Source organism: Eurosta solidaginis, chromosome 2 (assembly GCF_040869045.1).
Source record: "Eurosta solidaginis isolate ZX-2024a chromosome 2, ASM4086904v1, whole genome shotgun sequence".
In the NCBI taxonomy this organism is placed as follows: Eukaryota; Metazoa; Arthropoda; class Insecta; order Diptera; family Tephritidae; genus Eurosta; species Eurosta solidaginis.
In genome coordinates this window covers 37,447,493-37,468,192 of record NC_090320.1, presented here as the reverse complement: position 1 = coordinate 37,468,192, position 20,700 = coordinate 37,447,493, and the positions used below count along the sequence as shown (strand labels likewise).

At 36.7% G+C, this 20,700-nt stretch overlaps 2 protein-coding genes across 5 annotated transcripts in view; one reads left to right on the top strand and one right to left on the bottom strand.

Annotated features, from left to right (window-relative positions):
- LOC137241492 (zinc finger protein 208-like) overlaps nucleotides 1-20,700 on the top strand; it is a 184,129-nt gene that overhangs the window by 129,859 nt on the left and 33,570 nt on the right. The window contains exon 10 of the mRNA XM_067769097.1: nucleotides 15,999-16,440. Within this exon, the coding sequence (XP_067625198.1) occupies nucleotides 15,999-16,440 (442 nt within the window). The remainder of the gene's footprint in view (nucleotides 1-15,998; nucleotides 16,441-20,700) is intronic.
- LOC137239568 (zinc finger protein weckle-like) lies at nucleotides 2,775-6,319 on the bottom strand. Of its 4 annotated transcripts, none has more exons than XM_067765004.1 (5): nucleotides 5,904-6,319; nucleotides 4,201-5,319; nucleotides 3,791-4,143; nucleotides 3,038-3,435; nucleotides 2,775-2,984 (listed from the first exon to the last, which is right to left on the bottom strand). In XM_067765004.1, the coding sequence occupies exons 1-5, from the start codon at nucleotides 6,117-6,119 to the stop codon at nucleotides 2,923-2,925; spliced, it is 2,148 nt and encodes a 715-aa protein (XP_067621105.1). In that variant the 5' UTR covers nucleotides 6,120-6,319; the 3' UTR covers nucleotides 2,775-2,922. The 4 variants fall into 4 exon arrangements, with proteins under 4 accessions (XP_067621105.1, XP_067621106.1, XP_067621104.1 ...); XM_067765005.1 differs by having other exon boundaries at nucleotides 2,775-2,966; XM_067765003.1 differs by having other exon boundaries at nucleotides 2,775-3,435.

The following is a 20,700-nucleotide window of genomic DNA, read 5'->3' as shown; positions in this document are numbered from 1 at the left end:
ACAAAAATTATCAAAACTACAAGACATACAAATTTTCATTTTCTTTTGCAAATATCTCTTTACATACCTAAAATATTTGACCTCCGATATCGTATTCGTAATCCTGAATCCAAAACGCGTCTTTTGGTTCCACCCCTCCCTCGCAACACCCTCCACCCTTCCACACCTTTGAAATTTTTGAACGTATAGGGTTGTCGTATAGGATTACCTGTAATACTTATCGCCCAGCTCTGACTATAACTAACAATAAAAGAAACCGTACACCAATTTCTCCACCAAATTTCAATAAACATTGTTTTTTTTTTACGTAGACGTTAATGGCACACCAATGGAACATTGGGCAAAAGTTGCAAAAAACAAATGCAAATATTGACAAAATTTTTTGTAATGTTTTACAAGATGCATAACAAAATTTGTATCAAAAATTATGAACGGGGGTATCAAAATACGCATTTTGAACGTATTAAGGCTGGGTGCGAGTTCGCCTAAATTTTAGGTACCTAAACTAATATTCCACTGGAACTTTCCAGCACTGCAATAATTTAGGTAAAAAGCTGTCAGAACTGCGAGTTAAATAGACAACCTAAATTTTTTTTTATGCTAGGAAAATGATAAGAAAATTTACATTTTTCCCGTTTGCAATATTTATGCATGCACAGAGTAGGGAACACTACGATCCATGACAGGTAAATAACCTCTAGATAGAAAACAAGAACGTTCAGCGGTTCCGGGGAAGTTGGCCATATTTTTAGCAGCTGGTGGAGAGGAACGTCCACCACGATATTGCTTACACTCGGCATGTGAACTATATCTCACTAACACTGTAGGTCCACAATGTTGGTCATTGTGATGCGCACTTGATCCTCTTCTAAATCCAGCATCCACCAGATACCATTTGGATACCCCGCCAACAGCACCACACTATATTGGAAGCCCAGTCGCCACACCAACTAAAGCACCAGCCATCGTCCACTGAACAATACGGTACATGCAATAAGCGCATATCGACAAAAATATGTAAATAAAAATAAAATCAATTTCTATTTTTTTGTTCAAGTTTGACATTTCAATAGGTTGAAAAGCACGATGAAATGAATATTCCGGTCATAATGTATAATTCCATCGAGATTCCGGTGTTCTCATCCCGTTGACATACAAGTGTGTTCACTAAGCGATAAACGTCAAAACTACAAACAGCCTCGCTCACCTGATGGAAATCTCAGGTCTAGAGTCGCATTTTTGGTCTCAACGACAACATTTTTGACTACCAATCGTATCGACTTTTTCAATTTTTCAATCATTCGGCGCACTCGGTAATGGTATCCATTTTGAATTCGCTGTCATTCCGAATCCAGCGAGTGCCTGTCAGAATGCTTGACAGATAAGTCAACACACTTGTACTTGTACACTATGTTGACGTTTTCCCTTATTCTGACAAGTTCGGCATGCATAAATTAGAGGGTTGTCTATCATTCCGAACTGCCTTTGAGTTCTACTACGATCGTAGTAGATTTTACTATACGTTTAGAAATATTATAACTATATAAGCCGTGGCTAAAATTGTTTAGCCAAAAAGATTAATTTGTATTCTCTAACAGAATATAGACAAAATTTTGCAGAAAACTAATTTATTTAAGGAATTTGTACGAAAAATTAAGCAATCCAAATTTTATACTTTTGAAATACACGTAAATACTGGCATTTAGAACTGCCGAAAAAAAGAGGTCATGTTGTTGACATTACCTTTATTATTACATTATGGTTGAAAAGTATGCTAAAAAAAATTCAAAATTTTTTCTTTCGCACTGCATTGCCGACAGTTTCCAGTGATTTAGGTTTTTTGTGTATTTAGGTAGCAATTTAGGCAAACTGGCACACAGCCTTAGAATCCGAAAGCTGAAATTAAAAATTTTATTTCTGTGAAAATATTTATATAAGCAAAAAACCGGAAAATTACCCCTAGAGGGTCCGAAACCGGAGGCCCGATCCATAGTTTTTTTGGATAGAACACCCTTCTGTTTGTCGGCAGCGATTTAAGAAAATAAGCCTGTATGGGTTGTTGTTGTAGCCATAAGGTTACGCCCCGAAGGTTTTGGGGAGTGTTATCGATATGATGGTCTTTGCCGGATATAGATCCGGTAACACAGCACCATTAAGGTGCTAGCCCGACCATCTCGGGGACGATTTATATGGCCACATTAAACATTCAGGCCATCCCTCCATCCCCACCACCAAGTTCCATGAGGAGCTTGGGGTAGCTAGATCCTGGGCTGTTTATGAAACAGGATTCCCCACGAATAGGTGAGGTTGACAATTGGGTTTGGAGAAGCTATAGCGCTGGCAACCTTTCGGATTCTTAATAGCAAAGTCAAACGCGTATTTTGTTACCCCCGGGAGGCGGCGCCTCATCAATCATTTATCTGCTAGGATTCCCAAACATTAAGACCTCCAGAAGTATGTACTACACATAAGTCTTAAACAGAGTACAGCATACGGGTACCCGCCAAGCACGTTAAAAGGTTGTTTAGTAGCAGTTTCCCATCAATGTTCAGTAGTTCGGATTTGAACTATATAACTACTGAAATATGCGCTCGATGACTCCCGTACTCCATTCTTTTCTCCAAAAGATATATGCGGATTTTGACGCGCGGTTTGCGCGATATCTATTATTTCTAGCTCCGCAGTGCACATTCGTTGCAATATTTTGTAGCAAAAAACATTGAAAACGTGTAAAAAGTCGTAAACATAAACATATTAACTATTGAAAAGCTAAATTCAGATTTGGTATTTTCGTCTCCCTCGTGCATATGTTAACTTTACATTAATACATAGCAGATGTAAGTTCCAAAGATGCTACCATGTCTTACATCAAATTTCAGCTTAAGAAGAACGGTAACATGTTAACGATAAAAACTTGAAATTTCATTGGGTATTACGCTTGTTTGGTGCTGCTGTGAGACAATTAACTGTTGAGAAAGATGGTGCTGTTGTTGCATGGTTACGTTTGTTACATCAATATTAAAGCAACTGTTGTTACCTGCCGGTGAAGATACTTCGCTACGCGATCGTTTGATATCCAAATGCAATGGATGTATTGTACTTGCTGGACTAACCACAGTCGGTTTCATTAGATGACTATATATATTATCGATAGTCGGTATATTTTGGTTGTCTATTTTGTTGTTATCATTTTCATTTTTGCTATTTGACTGCAACTCTGTATTCAGTAGGAGCGGTTTGGATCCGTTGCTATTACTTTGCTCAACTAGCTCATAACCTGCTGGCATTGAAGCTGCAATAGACTCATTATATAATTTTCGTTGCTTTTTGCTAACTGTTCCGACATCATTTAGTAGAAGTTTGGGCTTTTTTCCAAATGCAAAGTTACCACTTTGCTTAGAGACCACGGGCGCAAGGTTTTCGGCTGCCTGAGTTCTATGGAGAATAAACACAGACGTGTTAATTGAAATAAACAGAAGAAATAGTTTTCATGTTTCTTCTTATATACTTTGACTGGAAAATCACAATATCCCAGCTACCAGTTCGAAGACAACTCTATTTCAGAATATTTTTCATAAACGCCCAAAATGTATTGTATGGCGGGTATATACTGAGCTGGCGTGTTCTTCAAACAAATTCTGAGATGGTACAATACAATACAATTCTAATTCTGATCTTGGTGATTTTGAAAAAAATTATGAAGTAGGGTCTTCTCTAAACAAATTCTCTTAAAGCATGTTTTTTTTAATAGTTTCCCAAAATATTTATGTTATAGATTTTTATCACTTACACCGATTTTAACACGGCCAATTTCGGTATATTTCTTGTATAGGATTTCGCACCCGCAGCTTCTTGTGCAGCCAACTCCTCTGGATGTGCCTTTCTTTTATGTGTGCGACAATTTGAGCCATTAGCAAATGTTCTATCACAAAAATCACATGAATATGGTTTAAGACCAGTATGTAGTATGAGATGATTTTTTAGCGCTTTAGCACGTTTAAATGCACGTCCGCAATAATCACATTTATGACGCATCACATCAGAATGTACCAATAAATGGCGATTCAATGTAATGCGTGAATTCAGTTGCAAGCCACATTCAGCACAAACATGCTTATTCGGATTATGAGTTTCCATGTGATTCTGTAATTAGTTTTTTTTAACTATGATTTTGTGAAATAATGTTAGTTTTAATTTTACCTTAAGACGTTCTTGATTCTTAAAGCATTTCTTACATGTTTCACATTCAAATGGCGCATAATCAGTATGTGTTAGCATATGTTGCTTGAGTTGACCTTTTGAACGTACAGCTTCCCCACATTCTTCACATATAAATGAACGCTCATTCATATGTACAAACTTAATATGTGTTACCACATATTGCTTAGTTGGAAACTTTTGTTCGCAATAATGACAAGGTACAATACGTCTTTTTTCTATTGGTAAATGTTTGATGGTGCGATGATGATTTAATTGAGTTGCTGTATTAAATGACGCAGAGCATTCAGTACAAACAAAACGTGGCACAGCATCAGTTTTGGCATGTTTACGTTCCATATGGGAACGATAATTTGATAGCCTCTTAAAAACCTTGGCACACTCGATACAAGTGTATGTTTTATCCATTTCAACACTTTCAGCTCCTGTAGGGAGACCGACCTCATTATACGTTGAATTTTTCGACGAATTAATCTCTGATTTTGTGCAATGTTGCCCTCTGAATTTGTTTTTCTTGTCCAAATTATTGCTTATGGCTGTAGGCGTTGAATTCGTTTCGTTCTTATCTTCATTACATTCTTTAACTTGCATTAAACTATTTTTCGCGTATCCACTATTTTCGCTCTGCCCACTTACTTCTTCACCATCTTTGGCATCAAGTTCGGCATCGCTGCCGAAGGGATCTTCACCCTCAGCGTCTTCATTCTCAAAATCCCACACGTCTTCATCGGTTAGTGGCGTAACATTATTCGTGTTCTCTCTTTTAATTTCTACGGCAGTACGAGCATCCTGTAATATAATTCCAACACCAGCCTCCCCAGAAAGCCTATTTTTTTCATGTTCATGTGCTTTAAGCTTTTCCTCATGTAATTGTATTTCCGTTATCGAACGATACATAAACTGGTGCGGTTGTTCATTTTCTAATATACCGTATTTTAGACGCAAACCTGGCAAGTTTATTGATGCATTGTGATGCAAGTGACGAAGCGCAAGGTACATCTGCTGAACTTTAATCACACGTTCATTGAATTTTATTAGGGAAGTTATTAGTAAAAAGCAATCTGTACATAATTGTATGGGAAATTGCTCATCCCGGATCATCTACAAATATAGATGCATAAAATATATAAAGGTAATAGTCTAGTTGAGGGGTCAGCTGCTAATACGCTACCAACAATATCGAGAGAGGTATCAATCGACGCGTCTTGACATCAGTATTAATAATCCGAAAATAAAAATTTTAACTCGTTCAGAAGATATTAACGAAAAACCGAAAAACGACCCACAGGTCCTTCCGAAACCGGGGGTGGTGTCCATAGTATTTTTGTGCAGAACACCTTTCTGCGTTGGCGGCCTTCGGTCGCGCTTATAAAAAATTACCCTGGGTGGATCCAACACCGGTTTGAAGGCCAAAATTATATACGCGCAAAACACTTATGCTCACAATTTTTTTGTGGGTACTACAACATTACACCAACCACATGAAAATCGTCAACTTCAACTGCATATATTTCCGGACAGAGATAAAATTTTTCTTTTCCGCCTTCGGATTATTGTTGTTGAGGTCAATACGGGTCTTCTGACACCTCTCTCGGTATTTTTCGTAGCGTATTAGCAGTCGACCGCTCAACTAGACTTTTACCTATATAAATGTGCTCAATATTATTTGATTTACTTGCACATACTTCTACATTAAAATATTTGCTAATCGCTCCTATGAGCAGCGATTCGTGATCTGTTTTAGTTTCTGCCGTTGTGAACACATCTTCATCTTTAAGGAAAATGTTTACATTTTGTATATCCGCCTTTGCACAGAGGCGACACCAAAGCCTCCAGTCTTCGGATACATCAGGAATGTTGCTTTTCTTTCCTTCTCCCATAACTTTTTTTGCACCTAGCATAGTAAAGGGAGTTCCAGGCTTTTAATGTTTTTTGTGCTATTTTAATCTAAATTTATCAAAACTTAACTTTGCAGAAATAAACAAACAGTGAATGGTAACTAAGTGTGATATCTTCTGCATAGACGTCTAAATTCCAAAATGATTGGATCACCTGATTTGTAATTGACTATCGCTATCTCATTCTGCATCTCTTTCTATCACCCGCTGAAGATATGCGCCGCCATATTGAACACTCTGTCAAAACGCTAAAAAGTAGCCATATTGAACATCCTGTCAGGCAGTTGACAGATAAGATATCACAGTTATCATTCACAATGTAAACAAATATAAACAGCTGTTTTAAGGAGATATTAGAGCTCTTATCAGTTATCCGATTGGTCATGCATCGATTACAATTGAGCCATAAAGCTGGAGACATTGGTGCTTTATCGGTAACCTTATAACAGCTGATTCAACCAATCTTATGAGAATCAATGCAATCGATTATTGGTGCCCCTAAGGTCGTAACCGTATCGTAGCCAACCAATTGGGTTTTGGTTTACCATCGTAACGATAAACAGCTGATTACGTTAGGGATATGGATACAGCGATACGACATACGGCACCAATGACTCCGGCTTAATGCCAGATATCCCGGCTGAAAATCGATGTAATCGATTAATGGTGCCATACCATAACGCTAACGCCATAACCATATCATAGCCAACCAAACGGTTTTTTGTTTTTCGCAATATCCATAACCTAAAAATATTTGAGTTGGTGAATTTATTAACTTTCTTGTATATTTATTTGTTTTGGATAAGTTTTGACTAAGAGATAAATTTTTTGTGGAATATGTTGGTAATTTTTTGCGTTTTCCTCATTTTTATGAAATTTTCACGATTTTTAGGTTAAAAAAAAATAAATAATAGTAAGACGCGATAACCTCCGAAGAGATCTAAGGCCGAGCTTCTCTTCCAATTTGCGTCGCGCTCCTCTTGATTTTCCCTACAAAATGGCCGGACGGGACCTACATGTTTTATGCCGACTCCGAACGGCATCTGCAAGGCAGATGAGTTTTCACTGAGAGCTTTTCATGGCAGAAATACACCCGGAGCCCTTGCCAAACACTGCCGAGGGGCGACCCCACTTAGAAAAATTTTCTTCTAATTGAAAAACCTTATTTCTAAAATTTTGATGTTGCTTTGCCCGGGGTGCGAACCCAGGCCATACGGTGTGATAGGCGGAGCGCGCTACCATCACTCCACGGTGGCCGCCTTTTTAGGTTAAGGCACCATTAATCGATCACATTGAAGATGGATATGGGTACGGTTACGACTATGGCGTTACGGTTAAGGAAGTTTAATTTGGCCTTATGCTACGTTTCCACCAAACCCAAACTCCGTGTTTACCAACTCTTTTATGCAAAATATCTCTTGGCAGAAATGCAACTTTTGATTTTTGCTTTCGCATTATTGATACCGAAGTTAAAACGCATTTTTCGATAGCTTTTGCGATATTTTTAGACATGTTTTAACAGTCTTACGAAACTGACAAACACGGAGTTTGGGTTTGGTGGAAACGTGGTATTAGTAGGGCTATAAGTAAAAAACCGATGCCGTCTCAAATTCTCTAATTTACACAAAAACCCAGTCAAAATTCTCCATATTTATTCAAAATTCCCTACAATAAACGATCAAACACCGAAAATTTTCCACTATTAAAATTCATAGTTTTGTAGCTTAGTGGTGGATAATATAAAGTCTACTCAAAACTTGTGGCGTCGCTTTAATTTTATTTCTAATGGGATACCTCTAAATTTTTTTAAACAGTGCTTCGTGAAATTTTGTATGTGAATGTACAAGTCGAAATAAGTTTCATCTGATAAGTCTGAAGTTCTCTTTATATTCACAAACGTAACATCTTGCGTGATTGTGGCGATGTTACTGTCATGCATAAGATTGCGTTGGACGCATCTATATACAAAAGTTCATTGTGATGCGGCCACAACTTTCATTTAAGGCGGTGACACAATGACATGTTTCATATAGATGCGTTTAACACAAGCTTATGCATTCCAATAACATGGCCACAATCAACCAAGATGTTAATATATTTTGTGTCATATTCGATTGTTATATTGCAGTTTATAATTGTGAAAAATGTTGGAAAATTTACCAACCAGTGGGAAAAATAATTTCACTTGCAAAGTATGCCAACGCCCTTAGCCAAAGCAAATGTCAAATTCTTCTTCTTATGATTTGCTTGGAACAAAATTGAGGAGTTGGCTACTTTTCAATATCAGATGGCGCTAGTGTCGCTCATTCTACCATTCTCCATAAAAATACATGCAATCTACTCATAATGCATAAGCATGTGTTAAACTCATCTGTATGAAAAACTGCTTATGTGTCGGAGCTGTTAAACGCGAGCAAAAGGTGTAAGCATGGCTCAATTATATAGTTGGCTCAACTCACCAACTGATTGTATTTGTTTCATTGCACTGTCGTAAGTTTTAAAAATAGTTACACATCACTTTAAGTTATTTCATTAGTAAATACATATACTTAAGCGCATTATTTGCCCACAACGCATAATCATCTTAAAGTTTTATTTTCCCTCCATTCCATTCGCCTAACACAAACACAAAGGCTTTGACAATCTCAACAAATGTATGTTGCTGCTGTAGAGATGAGCCAGCCATATAGCTGAGCCATGGGTGTAAGTACAAGTCAGCTGTTTAGCTGATTTTCGTCTATTCACAATAGAATTTTGCGATTCGTTCAACAAACCTCGTGTTCCAATAGTACATGAACCAGATACCGATAGAGATGGAACATGCAAATGCAACAATAATGTGAACCATATGGATCATTGTGGATAAAACAAGTGTAATATCTTATCCGTCAACTGCCTGACAGGATGTTCAATATGGCTACTTTTTAGGGCCGGCTATCTTCAGCGGGTGATAGAAAGAGACACAGAATGAGACAGTGATAGTCGAAATCAGGTGATCCATTCATCACATTTGTTTTATCTACAATGGTATGAATCACATCCCTTCAAAAAAACGCGAGTACTCCATAAATAATGTAAGGAATACTCCTTTGGGAGTATAGGAGTATTCCAAAACTAATCTGTAGTCATACAAAAAATGTGCTCCAATTAACATTGCGATGTCCTAGGAGAGGAGTAGGTGATCCCACTCTCGCTTTGTTTGTGAGTATTCCATAGAGTACATACGTGAGAGTACTTTCCAAAGTACTTTCACTGTAGTACTCCATGGTGTGGTATTTAATATATAAATCACTATTTTATAATAAGCACTATTTATTTTTATAAAATATTTTTATTTAACCGCTCCTAAAAGTATGTTACAAAACGCTTTTAAATATTTCAACCGAATGAAAATTTTTGAAAGACAATATTTTACAATTGAAAAATAAAAATTAACAAGAACAAAAAAATTCAATTTATATAAATTAGGTACATTTAAAGTTGAATATAAATATAACCCTACAATACTCCCCCTTCCGGAGATTTAATGTTAAATAAATTAAAAGTAACTTTCTTTTTTGTTTTTGTGTTAGGTATCTGTATTTTATCAATCATTGCTGGTTTTAAACGATCAATAGGAATAGATTTAATTTCATTGTTTATTTCAATTTTAAAGTTTTTAATATCTTTTTCAATAACTCTATAAGGACCTTCATACGGATGTTGCAAGGAATGTTTGTTTATTACACGTACAAAAACAAAATGACAATCTTTTAAATCTTTTGGAACAAAAATACCACTAGAATTTTGATGATGTTACAAATTTGATTTAAAATTTTTAAAATGTTCACGCAAACTACTTAAAACATCCGTTGAAGTTATATTCTCTGTAGTTGAAACAAATAATTCACCAGGTAATCTTAAATTTTGTCCATAAACCATTTCTTCTTTAAAAATCGATCGCAAACCCATAAGTACTATTGGTAACTCTTCATACCAATCTCTGGATCCATTCCTAGCCATTATTGAAGATTTAAGCTGTCTATGAAAACGTTCTATCACTCCATTAGCTTGGGGATGATAAGGAGAAGTTGTTATTTGATGACTTCCAAGAAGTTTCGTTAATTCTGAAAACAAGTTTGAAGTAAATTGAGATCCCTGATCTGTTGTTATTTCTAATGGAACTCCAAAACGTGAAATATATTCTTTAAAAAATTTATTTACAACCGTAACTGCAGAAATATCTCTTAGTGCGAATGCCTCTGGCCAACGTGTAAATCTATCAATTATAGTTAATATGTAACGATATCCTTTTGAAACAGGTAAGGGTCCAACAATATCTAAGTGAATGTGTTCAAATCTAGATTTTGGAATTGGAATTTTTATAACTGGAGATTTTGTATGACGATGTACTTTCGATTTTTGACAACTTATACATTCTTTAGACCAAGTATTAATATCTTTATTCATTTTAGGCCAAAAATATTTCTTAACTATCAAACGACGTGTAGCTCTGCTACCAGGATGTGAAATCCCATGTAACATATCAAATATTATTTTTCTTAAATTGTTTGGAATGTGTTGGAGACATGAACTCCAATTTGATTGAATTTAAAAAAAATTTCCCTAATTATTCAATTATAATAATAATGAACTTAATATGAAAAAAACGAATTTACAATGAATTTAAACTTATACATGCATATCCTTACCTTAGAATAACTCACCTTGTAAAATTTAACTAAAACATTCAAAACCACATATGTACTTACCTTAAATTCCTTAAATCTACTTAAATCATTTTTCTAAAATACTTATCTGTGCTAAGATACACACCCTTTGTTAAAATACCTAGATTTACTTAAATTAACTTACTTAACTCACCTTTTTTAAGCACCCAAAAAAAAATAAAATTCAAAAAACTAAAAGTAAAGTTAAATACTTACCCGGTACGTGCGCGATAAAACAAACTGCAAATAAATTTAAACAAACAAAAAAGTGCAAATTTTAGAAAAAATTTACATTTACTTACTTAAAAATTACAAAGTGCTGAAAATAAAACAGGTTTAAAGTAAATTAAAATCGGGAAAATTACCCAAAGAACTAAAAATTTTGGAAAGCAAGGTGCTGAAAAGAAAAGAAAATCATACAAAGTGCAGAAAGTCATACAAGTGCTAAGAAATAGAAATAAAACAAATTTATATTGAAAATTAAACAAAAGGAATTACCTAAAAAGAAAAGAAAATTAATATTATAAAAAACGGTACACATACAATAAAAAAAAGGCACTCATTAAACCATCCAAAAAAAAAATTTTTTTGTGTGACAGCGCCTTTAATTTTGTAGCAATATTTGCTATTTTTTACTATACCACGAGCAGTAGACCTGCACAAGCGGTACCCCATCAAACAGAAAATAAGCATACATCAAAGGACAAAACAGGTGATAAATAAACAAGAATGCCAAAGTAAGTACACCCAGTACAAAATTATACATATTCAGAAGTACAGCAAATTTACCCACCCTCCGAGCGGTAGTTGGAACCGTTCATTTACCCAACAACACCGCATACTCTGGTTAGATAAAACCCATAACAGGTACAGTCGAACCTTAACTCAATAGTTCGTACATATGTGCATAATATAAATTGCAATCGAAGCAACATTTTCTCATCTCATAGCGGCACTTATCTTTGGAAAAAAGCTGTACTTGTCCCCTCATATATACATATATATATATATATATATATATATACATACTCATAACCCTCATATATAAATACTGTACTCATACACTCTTGTATACATATAATTGGTTCTCATCATTAGCATCCTCTCACCCAAAATTAGTTGCTACCCAAATATAAATAACCCGTTGCATACATTTTTTGCAATATAAAAAAAAAATCTCCAAAAAACTCAATTTTGCACTTAACCCATTTGCATAAATAAACTCAGCCCATTACTCCAATAAAAAACCCCCACCCCTATATAATAAAATTGATTTTATTGGACCAAAGAAAACTAAAAAGTTAAACACCCTAATACGCACTTCTTTTAAACTAAGACTTAACTCAATACGCAACTTAGAACTCAACCTCAACTCACTTCGCGAGTAGTAGCGAAACTACTCTTTTACCAACAGCTTTAGTCACGGTGAAAGCAAATGGCGAACACCACAAGATCCGTGCACTAATAGATCAGGGTTCGGAAAAGACATTTGTAGCGTCTCGAATCCAGAAGCTCTTGAAACTACCAACCAAGAAAACCCATTATAAGATCTCGGGAATGGGCGGATCGGTAGTTCAAAACTCAGACCAGATCTGCGAGATAACACTCTGCTCGTCGGATCTCAAAACAAAAATAAACACCCAAGCGATATTATTGCCTAAACTGACCCATTTCTTACCCAGCATTAAAGTGTCAAAAATAGATTTGCAAGAAATTGCCACATGGCCACTCGCGGACCCTAACTGTTTTACCCCTTCGAGAATCGACATGGTTATAGGTAGCGATCACACCCCAAATAATACTCCAGAGGCTACAAGCCAACGTAAGTGGTTCCTTGTTAGCCCAAAATACAATATTTGGGTGGATACTCAGCGGGCCCATTAAAGAACAAGTGAACGCATTCTCCACCCAAGTTATTGAAAACCCAGACGACACCCTTAGCACATTATTGCAGAAGTTCTGGCAACAGGAAGAAATACCTGACACCCAAGCCCTTTCGGAAGAGGACCAATCTTGCGAGAAACTCTACCGAGCACAGCAGCAATGCATCAGCGTCGAGCGATCCTTGGAGAAAAGACCAGAATTAAGAGAAAAATACTCAGAAGTTTTGGAGGAATACCTCACCATGGGCCACATGGAGGCAACTTCATCACGCGAAGTCATCGAGAACGGAAAGTACTCGTCGTTCTACCTCCCCCACCACGCTGTCTTAAAACCCGACAGCAAAACAACAAAGGTACGCGTTGTTTTCAACGCGTCTAGAACTACCCACTCTCGCAACTCGTTAAACGATGTGTTGCACACAGGCCCCATACTCCAAAACGAATTAATGCTCGTCCTACTCAAATGGAGATTTTTTAAGTATGTATTTAACGGCGACATCGAAAAGATATACCGCCAAATACTCGTTCATAAAGATCAGGATTTTCAAAGAACTCTCTTCCGAAGATTTCCACAGCTACCTATGGAGGATTTCAAATTAAAGACAGTGACGTTTGGCGTCAACTGTGCCCCATATCTCGCGATACGGACTCTGCACCAACTCTCAGAAGACACAAAACCCACCCACCCACTCGCCTATGATATATTGCTACACGAAACCTACGTAGACGATATACTTTCAGTCCGCTCACGACTCTCTACACCAGGTTATCGAAGCGTTGAAATCAGCCGGTTTTCCACTCAAGAAAATAACGGCAAATCACCCAAAATTATTGGAATCCATCCCAGAATCTGATCTCCTAGATGCAGATTTCCTCAAATTTCACGATGCCAGCTCAACAAAGACCCTCGGCATAAAAATGGAATGCTATAAACGACTCTTTCTCATACTCTTACGACCCTATACCCGCAGAAAACACGAACACAAAGAGGCAAATTTATGCGGCAGGATGGCTATCGCCAATAATGATACTAGCCAATACTCTCCTCCAGCAACTCTGGTTAGAAGGAACTGACTGGGATGAACAAGTCAAACCCAGCGCTTTCCACAAATGGAACATATTTCGCGAAAATCTCTCCGCGATAAATGAAATTAAAATATCTCGATGGGCTCAATTTTCACCCAATAAACCCTTTCAGATGCATGGATTCTCAGATGCATCTAAAAAAGCATTCTGCGCTTGTGTGTACCTGCGAGTACAGAATAGCAAGGACACATTTTCTACTCACCTACTCGTGGCAAAGAGCAAAGTGGCTCCCGTGAAAACCGTGAGCCTCCCTCGTCTAGAACTCTGTGGAGCAGTACTACTCACAAAATTAATAAAACAAATTCGCTCACACCTAACTCTGACTCCACATGACCTGTTTCTCTGGTCGGACTCCGCTATCCTACTAGCATGGCTGGAAAAACCCCCACACACCTGGAAGACCTACGTGGCGAATAGAACCTCACAAATTCTGGAAAACGTGAGTAACGCCCCTTGGAAACACGTACCCAGTGGAGATAATCCAGCAGATCTTGGTACCCGTGGATGTACACCCAAGGATCTAGCCGAATGCTCCCTTTGGTGGAAGGGGCTAGAGTGGTTGGCCAAATCCCCAACGTCCTGGCCGAAACCAGTGACACAAACCCCTACTCCACCGGAACAAAAGCGCACCCATGCATTTCATGCTGTAGATGTGCCTGATCTACTTGAACGCTTTTCTTCCTACTCAAGAGCTCTACGAGTCGTTGCTTATATGTACCGATTTATACACAGAGCACAAGGTCTTGATACTTTGAAAACGATCACGCTAACCCAAGAGGAAGTTCATCAAGCGAAAGTTCGTTTGATCCTGTTGACGCAACATAAATACTTCTCTGCCGAAATTGCAGATCTACAGTCCAACAAACCACTCCACAAAAAGAGTTCATTGTTACCTCTAAACCCTATGCTCGACGAATCAGGCATAATGCGGGTGAATGGTCGGCTCGCAAAAGCCAATCTCAGTTACAACGAGCGTTATCCCATTATAATTCCCGATAACTCTCAGTTTTGCTATTTACTCTTAGAATTTAGTCACTCTAACTTGTTGCATGCCGAAAAACAACTGATGATCCGCATGATACAACAGGAATACTACATCCCTCGACTCAAACAAAAGGTGAAGAAGTGCATATTCCATTGTAAGATATGCACGATCTACAAACAACAGGCTAAATCCCAAATAATGGCCGCACTCCCTCCGGAAAGGTCCACCTACTCTCTCCCATTTCACACGACCGGTATCGACTTTGCTGGACCTTTTCTCGTTAAAACATCAATCTTACGGAAGGCCCCTTACTCAAAGGCATACGTTTGTGTATTCGTATGTTTCTCAACAAAAGCAGTCCATCTGGAAGTCTGCTCAGATCTGACGACCGCTGCTTTTAAAGCAGCATTTGCTCGTTTTGTTAGTCGTCGTGGACTCCCACACAAAATAATGTCAGACAATGGTAAAACCTTTATTGGAGCAAGTCGTGTCATTCAAAAGGAGCTTTCTTCTTTTCTCAAGGAAGCCGCAACTGACATAGCTCAAAAATATGCTACTCATGGACTGTCCTGGCAATTCATCCCACCATATGCTCCTCACATGGGCGGATTATGGGAAGCGGCAGTTAAAAGCTTTAAAACCCATTTCCTTAAAGTTGCAGGCAGTCAAAAATTCACATTTGAAGAATTTACTACCCTACTCACTCGAATCGAAGCGGTTCTCAACTCTAGACCGCTAGCTCCGATGTCGCAAGATACAAATGATTTACTCGCTCTAACTCCCGGACATTTCCTCCGTGGTGCTCCACTACTCGCGTTACCCGAACCCAACTCCGAGAACCTCTCGCTCATCAACAAATGGCAAAAACTACAAGTTCTACACCATCAATTTAGTACGCGCTGGAAAAATGAATATCTCAAAGAACTTCATAAGCGTACTAAATGGAAAACTCAGCAGACAAACATCAAAGAAGGTGATCTAGTCGTCGTGAAAGATGACCTTTTCCCCCCGAATGAGTGGCGACTCGGACGTGTCACTCGTCTTCATCCCGGATCGGACGAAAATGTTCGAGTTGTAGATGTCCGCACTCAAAGCGGAATATATACACGACCCATTGCAAAACTTTGCGCATATAAAATCTAGGATATCCATAAAACCCTATCGTTAGCCCCCTACTCACCTCACAAAATATTTCTCTCTCTTTTTATTCTCATTACAGACGCTACGAGAGTTACAGCACTTGTCGGCTCTGTTGCCAAAAGCACTTTTTGCGCTATTGCAACGTCTTCATGGCTATGACCCCTGAAGAACGCTATGAGTCGGTGCGGGCTCATAAATATTGTATCAATTGTTTGGCAACATCCCATGTTACGGGCGCATGCGACTCCCTGGACCGTTGCCGCAAATGCGGCCTTGCACACCACACGCTGCTACATCGGCAGCAAGATAAACCTCCCAAGAAGCAGAAGAACCGACGCAATGTACCGAAACCGAAGGAGAAACCCACTAGTCGACGAGTGGTCATTGCAAAGCCGAAAAAGAAGAGGGAAGGACGCAAGGACACTCAGCGGCGCTTGAAAACCCTGTTCTCCACAGCAGTATCCGCCTTGGCAGAGATGCAGGAGTTGCTGCTTCCTTCATCGGAGCAGGCCGGCCGCCATGTTGGAGACATGAACTCCAATTTGATTGAATTTTAAAAAAATTTCCCTAATTATTCAATTATAATAATAATGAACTTAATATGAAAAAAACGAATTTACAATGAATTTAAACTTATACATGCATACCCTTACCTTAGAATAACTCACCTTGTAAAATTTAACTAAAACATTCACTTCTTAAAACCACATATGTACTTACCTTAAATTCCTTAAATCTACTTAAATCATTTTTCTAAAATACTTACCTGTGCTAAGATACACACCCTTTGTTAAAATACCTAGATTTACTTAAATTAACTTACTTAACTCACCTTTTTTAAGCACCCTGAAAAATAAGAATTTACTTACTGTTTTCTGCATTTTTTATACTCTTTGTACATTTTCATATTAACATACATACATACATACATACTTACCGTTTTCCTGCTGCGCAGGAGACTTAGGAAATTTGCCAAATCAGTTCGTTATCAACTACCGTCCGCTCATGTACATCATTTTTAGTTGACTCCTTTTGACTGAAGTGATTTAAGTTTAATAAAGTAATTTTTTGAAGTTTAAAGTGAAGTGCCGTGATTTTCATTTGGAAGGGATAGTGGAAACCCCATCCCATTTATACCCCTAGCTAATACAGAATGAAAGGCCTAGGATTTTCTCCTGACACTTCGCACCATATATTAAAGTTAAGAACAGGAATTTTTATTAGTTTCAAATTTAAAAATGTTTGCTCTGAGGTAAGTTTGCTTAATTCACTGTCTTGTTGTTGTTCACTTTGTAAAATTTTTAAATTAATGTCCGAATTATTAATCGCTTCTACTTCAAACGCACGAGATAATGTATCAGCTACAACATTTTCTTGTCCTTTAATATACCTAATGTCATTCGTAAACTGAGCAATGAATTCCATATATCTAGTCTGTCTCGGACTGCGTTCTGTTTTTGAATTTAAAGCAAATACAAGAGGCTTGCGATCTGTGAAAACTGTAAATTCACGTCCTTCTAGAAGGTAACGAAAATGTTTAATGTTCAAATAAATAGCTAATAGTTCCCTATCAAATGCACTATATTTAATTTCGGATGGAGACAATTTCTTTGAAAAGAATGCAAGTGGTTCTGACTTATTATTAAACGTTTGATGTATGACACCACCTATTGCCGTATTGGATGCATCTACATTTAAAGAAAGTTTTGCATCTTTGTTAAAATGATTTAACAATATCGCAGATGCAAACTTTTCTTTAATGCATTCGAAAGCTTTATTAGATGTATCGTCCCAAATTAAAATCTTGTCTCGCTTCTTATTTGTTCTATTAATTAAATCATAGATAACTGTCGTAAACTCTGCTAATTTTGGTATATATCGATGGTAATAATTAACCATACCAATAAATTTTTGTGCCTGCTTAATAGATTTTGGACGATCAAAATTTCGAATGGCTAAAACTTTTTCTTCTGAGGGTCTAATTCCCGTTTCAGAAATATTATGTCCTAAAAAGTCAACATTTGTTACGCCAAAAGTACATTTACTTGGTTTTATATTTAAACCGTACTCCGTTAGGCGCTGAAATAGTACGCGAAGATCTTTGAAATGTTGTTCCTCATTTTCGCTTACCACTAAGAGATCATCAATATATGTAAAAACAAAGTCTAAATCATTAACTACTTCATTAATAAATCGTTGAAAAGTTTGCGCGGAGTTCCTAAGCCCGAAAGGCATTCGTACAAATTCAAACATGCCAAAAGGCGTAGTGATTGCAGTTTTATAGATATCCTCTTCTGCCATTTGAATTTGGTGATAAGCTCTTACCAAATCTAATTTTGAAAATATTTTCTTATTTCTTAGATTCATGTTGAAGTCATGAACATGGGGCAAAGGATAACGATCAGGAACTGTTACGACATTTAATCTTCTAAAATCTCCACAAGGACGCCAGTCATTTAACTCCTTCTTGGGTACAAGATGTAAAGGAGATGCTACTGCTGAATTAGAAGGTCTACATATCCCTGTCTTTACTAAAAAATCGAATTCAGTTTTAGCTACTTTGAAGTTAATGGGGTCTAAACGTCTTGGTTTAGAAAATGGCAAATTTCCTTCAGTGACTAATCTGTGAACTGTTGTATGTCTAACTGGTTGTGAATAATCTGGTTCAGAAAATAAAGAAGGAAATTCTTTTAGTAACTTTGTAAATTTGTTATCAACAGCGAAAACTTTTGGTAGCGAAACATTACAAACAAATGAAATTGTGTTAACTGAAAGACTTGTTATCGGATCTACTAAGCATTTGCGTTTAACATCAACTAAGATACCATATTTACACAAAAAATCAGCACCGATAATTGGTTTAGCTATATCCGCTATTAAAAACGTGAACGGAAATTCGCGACGCAGTCCTAAATTAATATTTAAAAGTTTTTTACCGTATGTCGAAATCGTTGAACCGTTAGCTGCAGTTAAAATAATATCTGATGACTTTTTCAAACTTGAAGATTTTGAAACCGGAAGCACTGAAATTTCTGCTCCACTATCTATTAAAAAATTAAGTTTGTTTGTTTTATCAAAAATAAATAAGCGACGTGTAAAGGTGTCTAAATGTCCGTTGTTTGTCGCCGTAATAACGGATAACTTTAGTTTGACGAACTATTATTTTTAAAAGCGCATGGTTGTTCGCACTTCAAAGCCTGATTACCAAACTTATAATGATACCTACAGAGCCAATTTGGGTTGTCACGAGACTTTGATCGATATCTAGAAGGACTTCTAAAACGATTCCTACTAAATGATCGGGACCTTGAATAATTTTGACTCATCTGATTTTTAATTTCACTGATCTCTAATGACAATTTTTCAAAATTTTTTCACATCATGTTAGTTGTTTGAACCAAATTTGAAATAATTGCATTTTCGCTTTTAGAATTTGGAAAATTACTAACTGAGGCTATTTCATTTTTATTATAAACTTCCCAAATATTATCGGCTTATTTAACTAATTCACTTATTTCATTCAAATTCGAACTAGTAAGAATAATACTCAAATTTTTTGGCAACTTCCTTATCCAAAGCTTTTTAAGAATTTCTTTGCTAAAATTGTTTCCAGAGAGTAGCGCTAGAGACCGATAAAACTCAGAAGGTTTACGATCTCCCATTTCTGAATCGGATAACACTCGATCTTATTTGGCATTCTCACTTAATGAGTGCCGTTCAATTAAAATTTTCTTTAATACAGAAAATTTGTCATTTTCAGGAGGATTTTGAATAAAATCAAGAATTGTCATAATTACATCCTGTGGAAGTGCAGTTATGACATATTCATATTTTGCCCCTTCCTGAGTAATGTTCTCTCGACTAAATTGCATTTCAGCATGGATGAACCATGCTTCAGGGCAATTAGTCCAAAATTGGGGAAGTTTTACCGATGTAGCAAAAATTTCATTATTTTGATTCACATATGGATTTGGTAAATCATTTTGATAATTTTCATTATCCAAATCAATAAGTGAATCGTTTACTTGATTTCGTGGTGTAGATGTACGTATATTATTTGATGGTGAACGAAGCATTTTAATAGAAATAACTACAAAAATTATATTATAGGAAGAAATAAAAATGTCCGGAAAGGAGCGTTTACAAAACCCAAATTATTAATCTATTTTGATACATATACAGATACATATAAATAATATTAATACTAGATACAGCTCACCAAATATTTGTCGCAATGGTTTTAAAATTGATTGATGAATTTAGACAATGTATTGTGCAATGGCTTTAAAATTGATTGATGAAATTGGACAATGTATTGTGCAATGGCTTTAAAATTGATTGATGAAATTAGACAATGTATTGTGCAATGGCTTTAATTGTTTTGTATTTGTAGCTTTTGTTGTTGTTGCTCTTGCAATGTTTGATTGAAAGGTTGATGTTAATGATGCAGCGGTAACGCCTGAAATAATGACAATCCAAAAATACGACGAAGACGACGTCGTGCAGTTGAAAAAAAACTAATTTTATAGAAGTGAATCTAGTTTTTGGACCACCACGTCTACGTCAAATACGCGTTAGAGAGAGTGAGGACACTTCACACTAGTTTAAAGGTACGAATTACAAAACTTTTAGCGAGTTAGAGCTGGACGTTGCAAGATGTTACGCACTTTATTTGAAAGTGAATTTAAATAAATCTCTTCGCTGGTCTTTTGTAAATCAATTAAAGTTTGTTCAAGTGCACCACCTTTAACAATTTGTTTAAGAATTTGCCGATAAAAACG

Bases quoted from the DNA above. Each gene is read 5' to 3' on its own strand.
- LOC137239568 (XM_067765003.1), bottom strand. From the start codon at position 6,119: ATGCTAGGTGCAAAAAAAGTTATGGGAGAAGGAAAGAAAAGCAACATT. The intron at 4,144-4,200 runs GTAAAATTAAAA...AACTAATTACAG, and splicing joins AGAATCAAGAACGTCTTAAG to AATCACATGGAAACTCATAA. The intron at 3,436-3,790 runs GTAAGTGATAAA...TATTCTCCATAG, and splicing joins TTGGCCGTGTTAAAATCGGT to AACTCAGGCAGCCGAAAACC.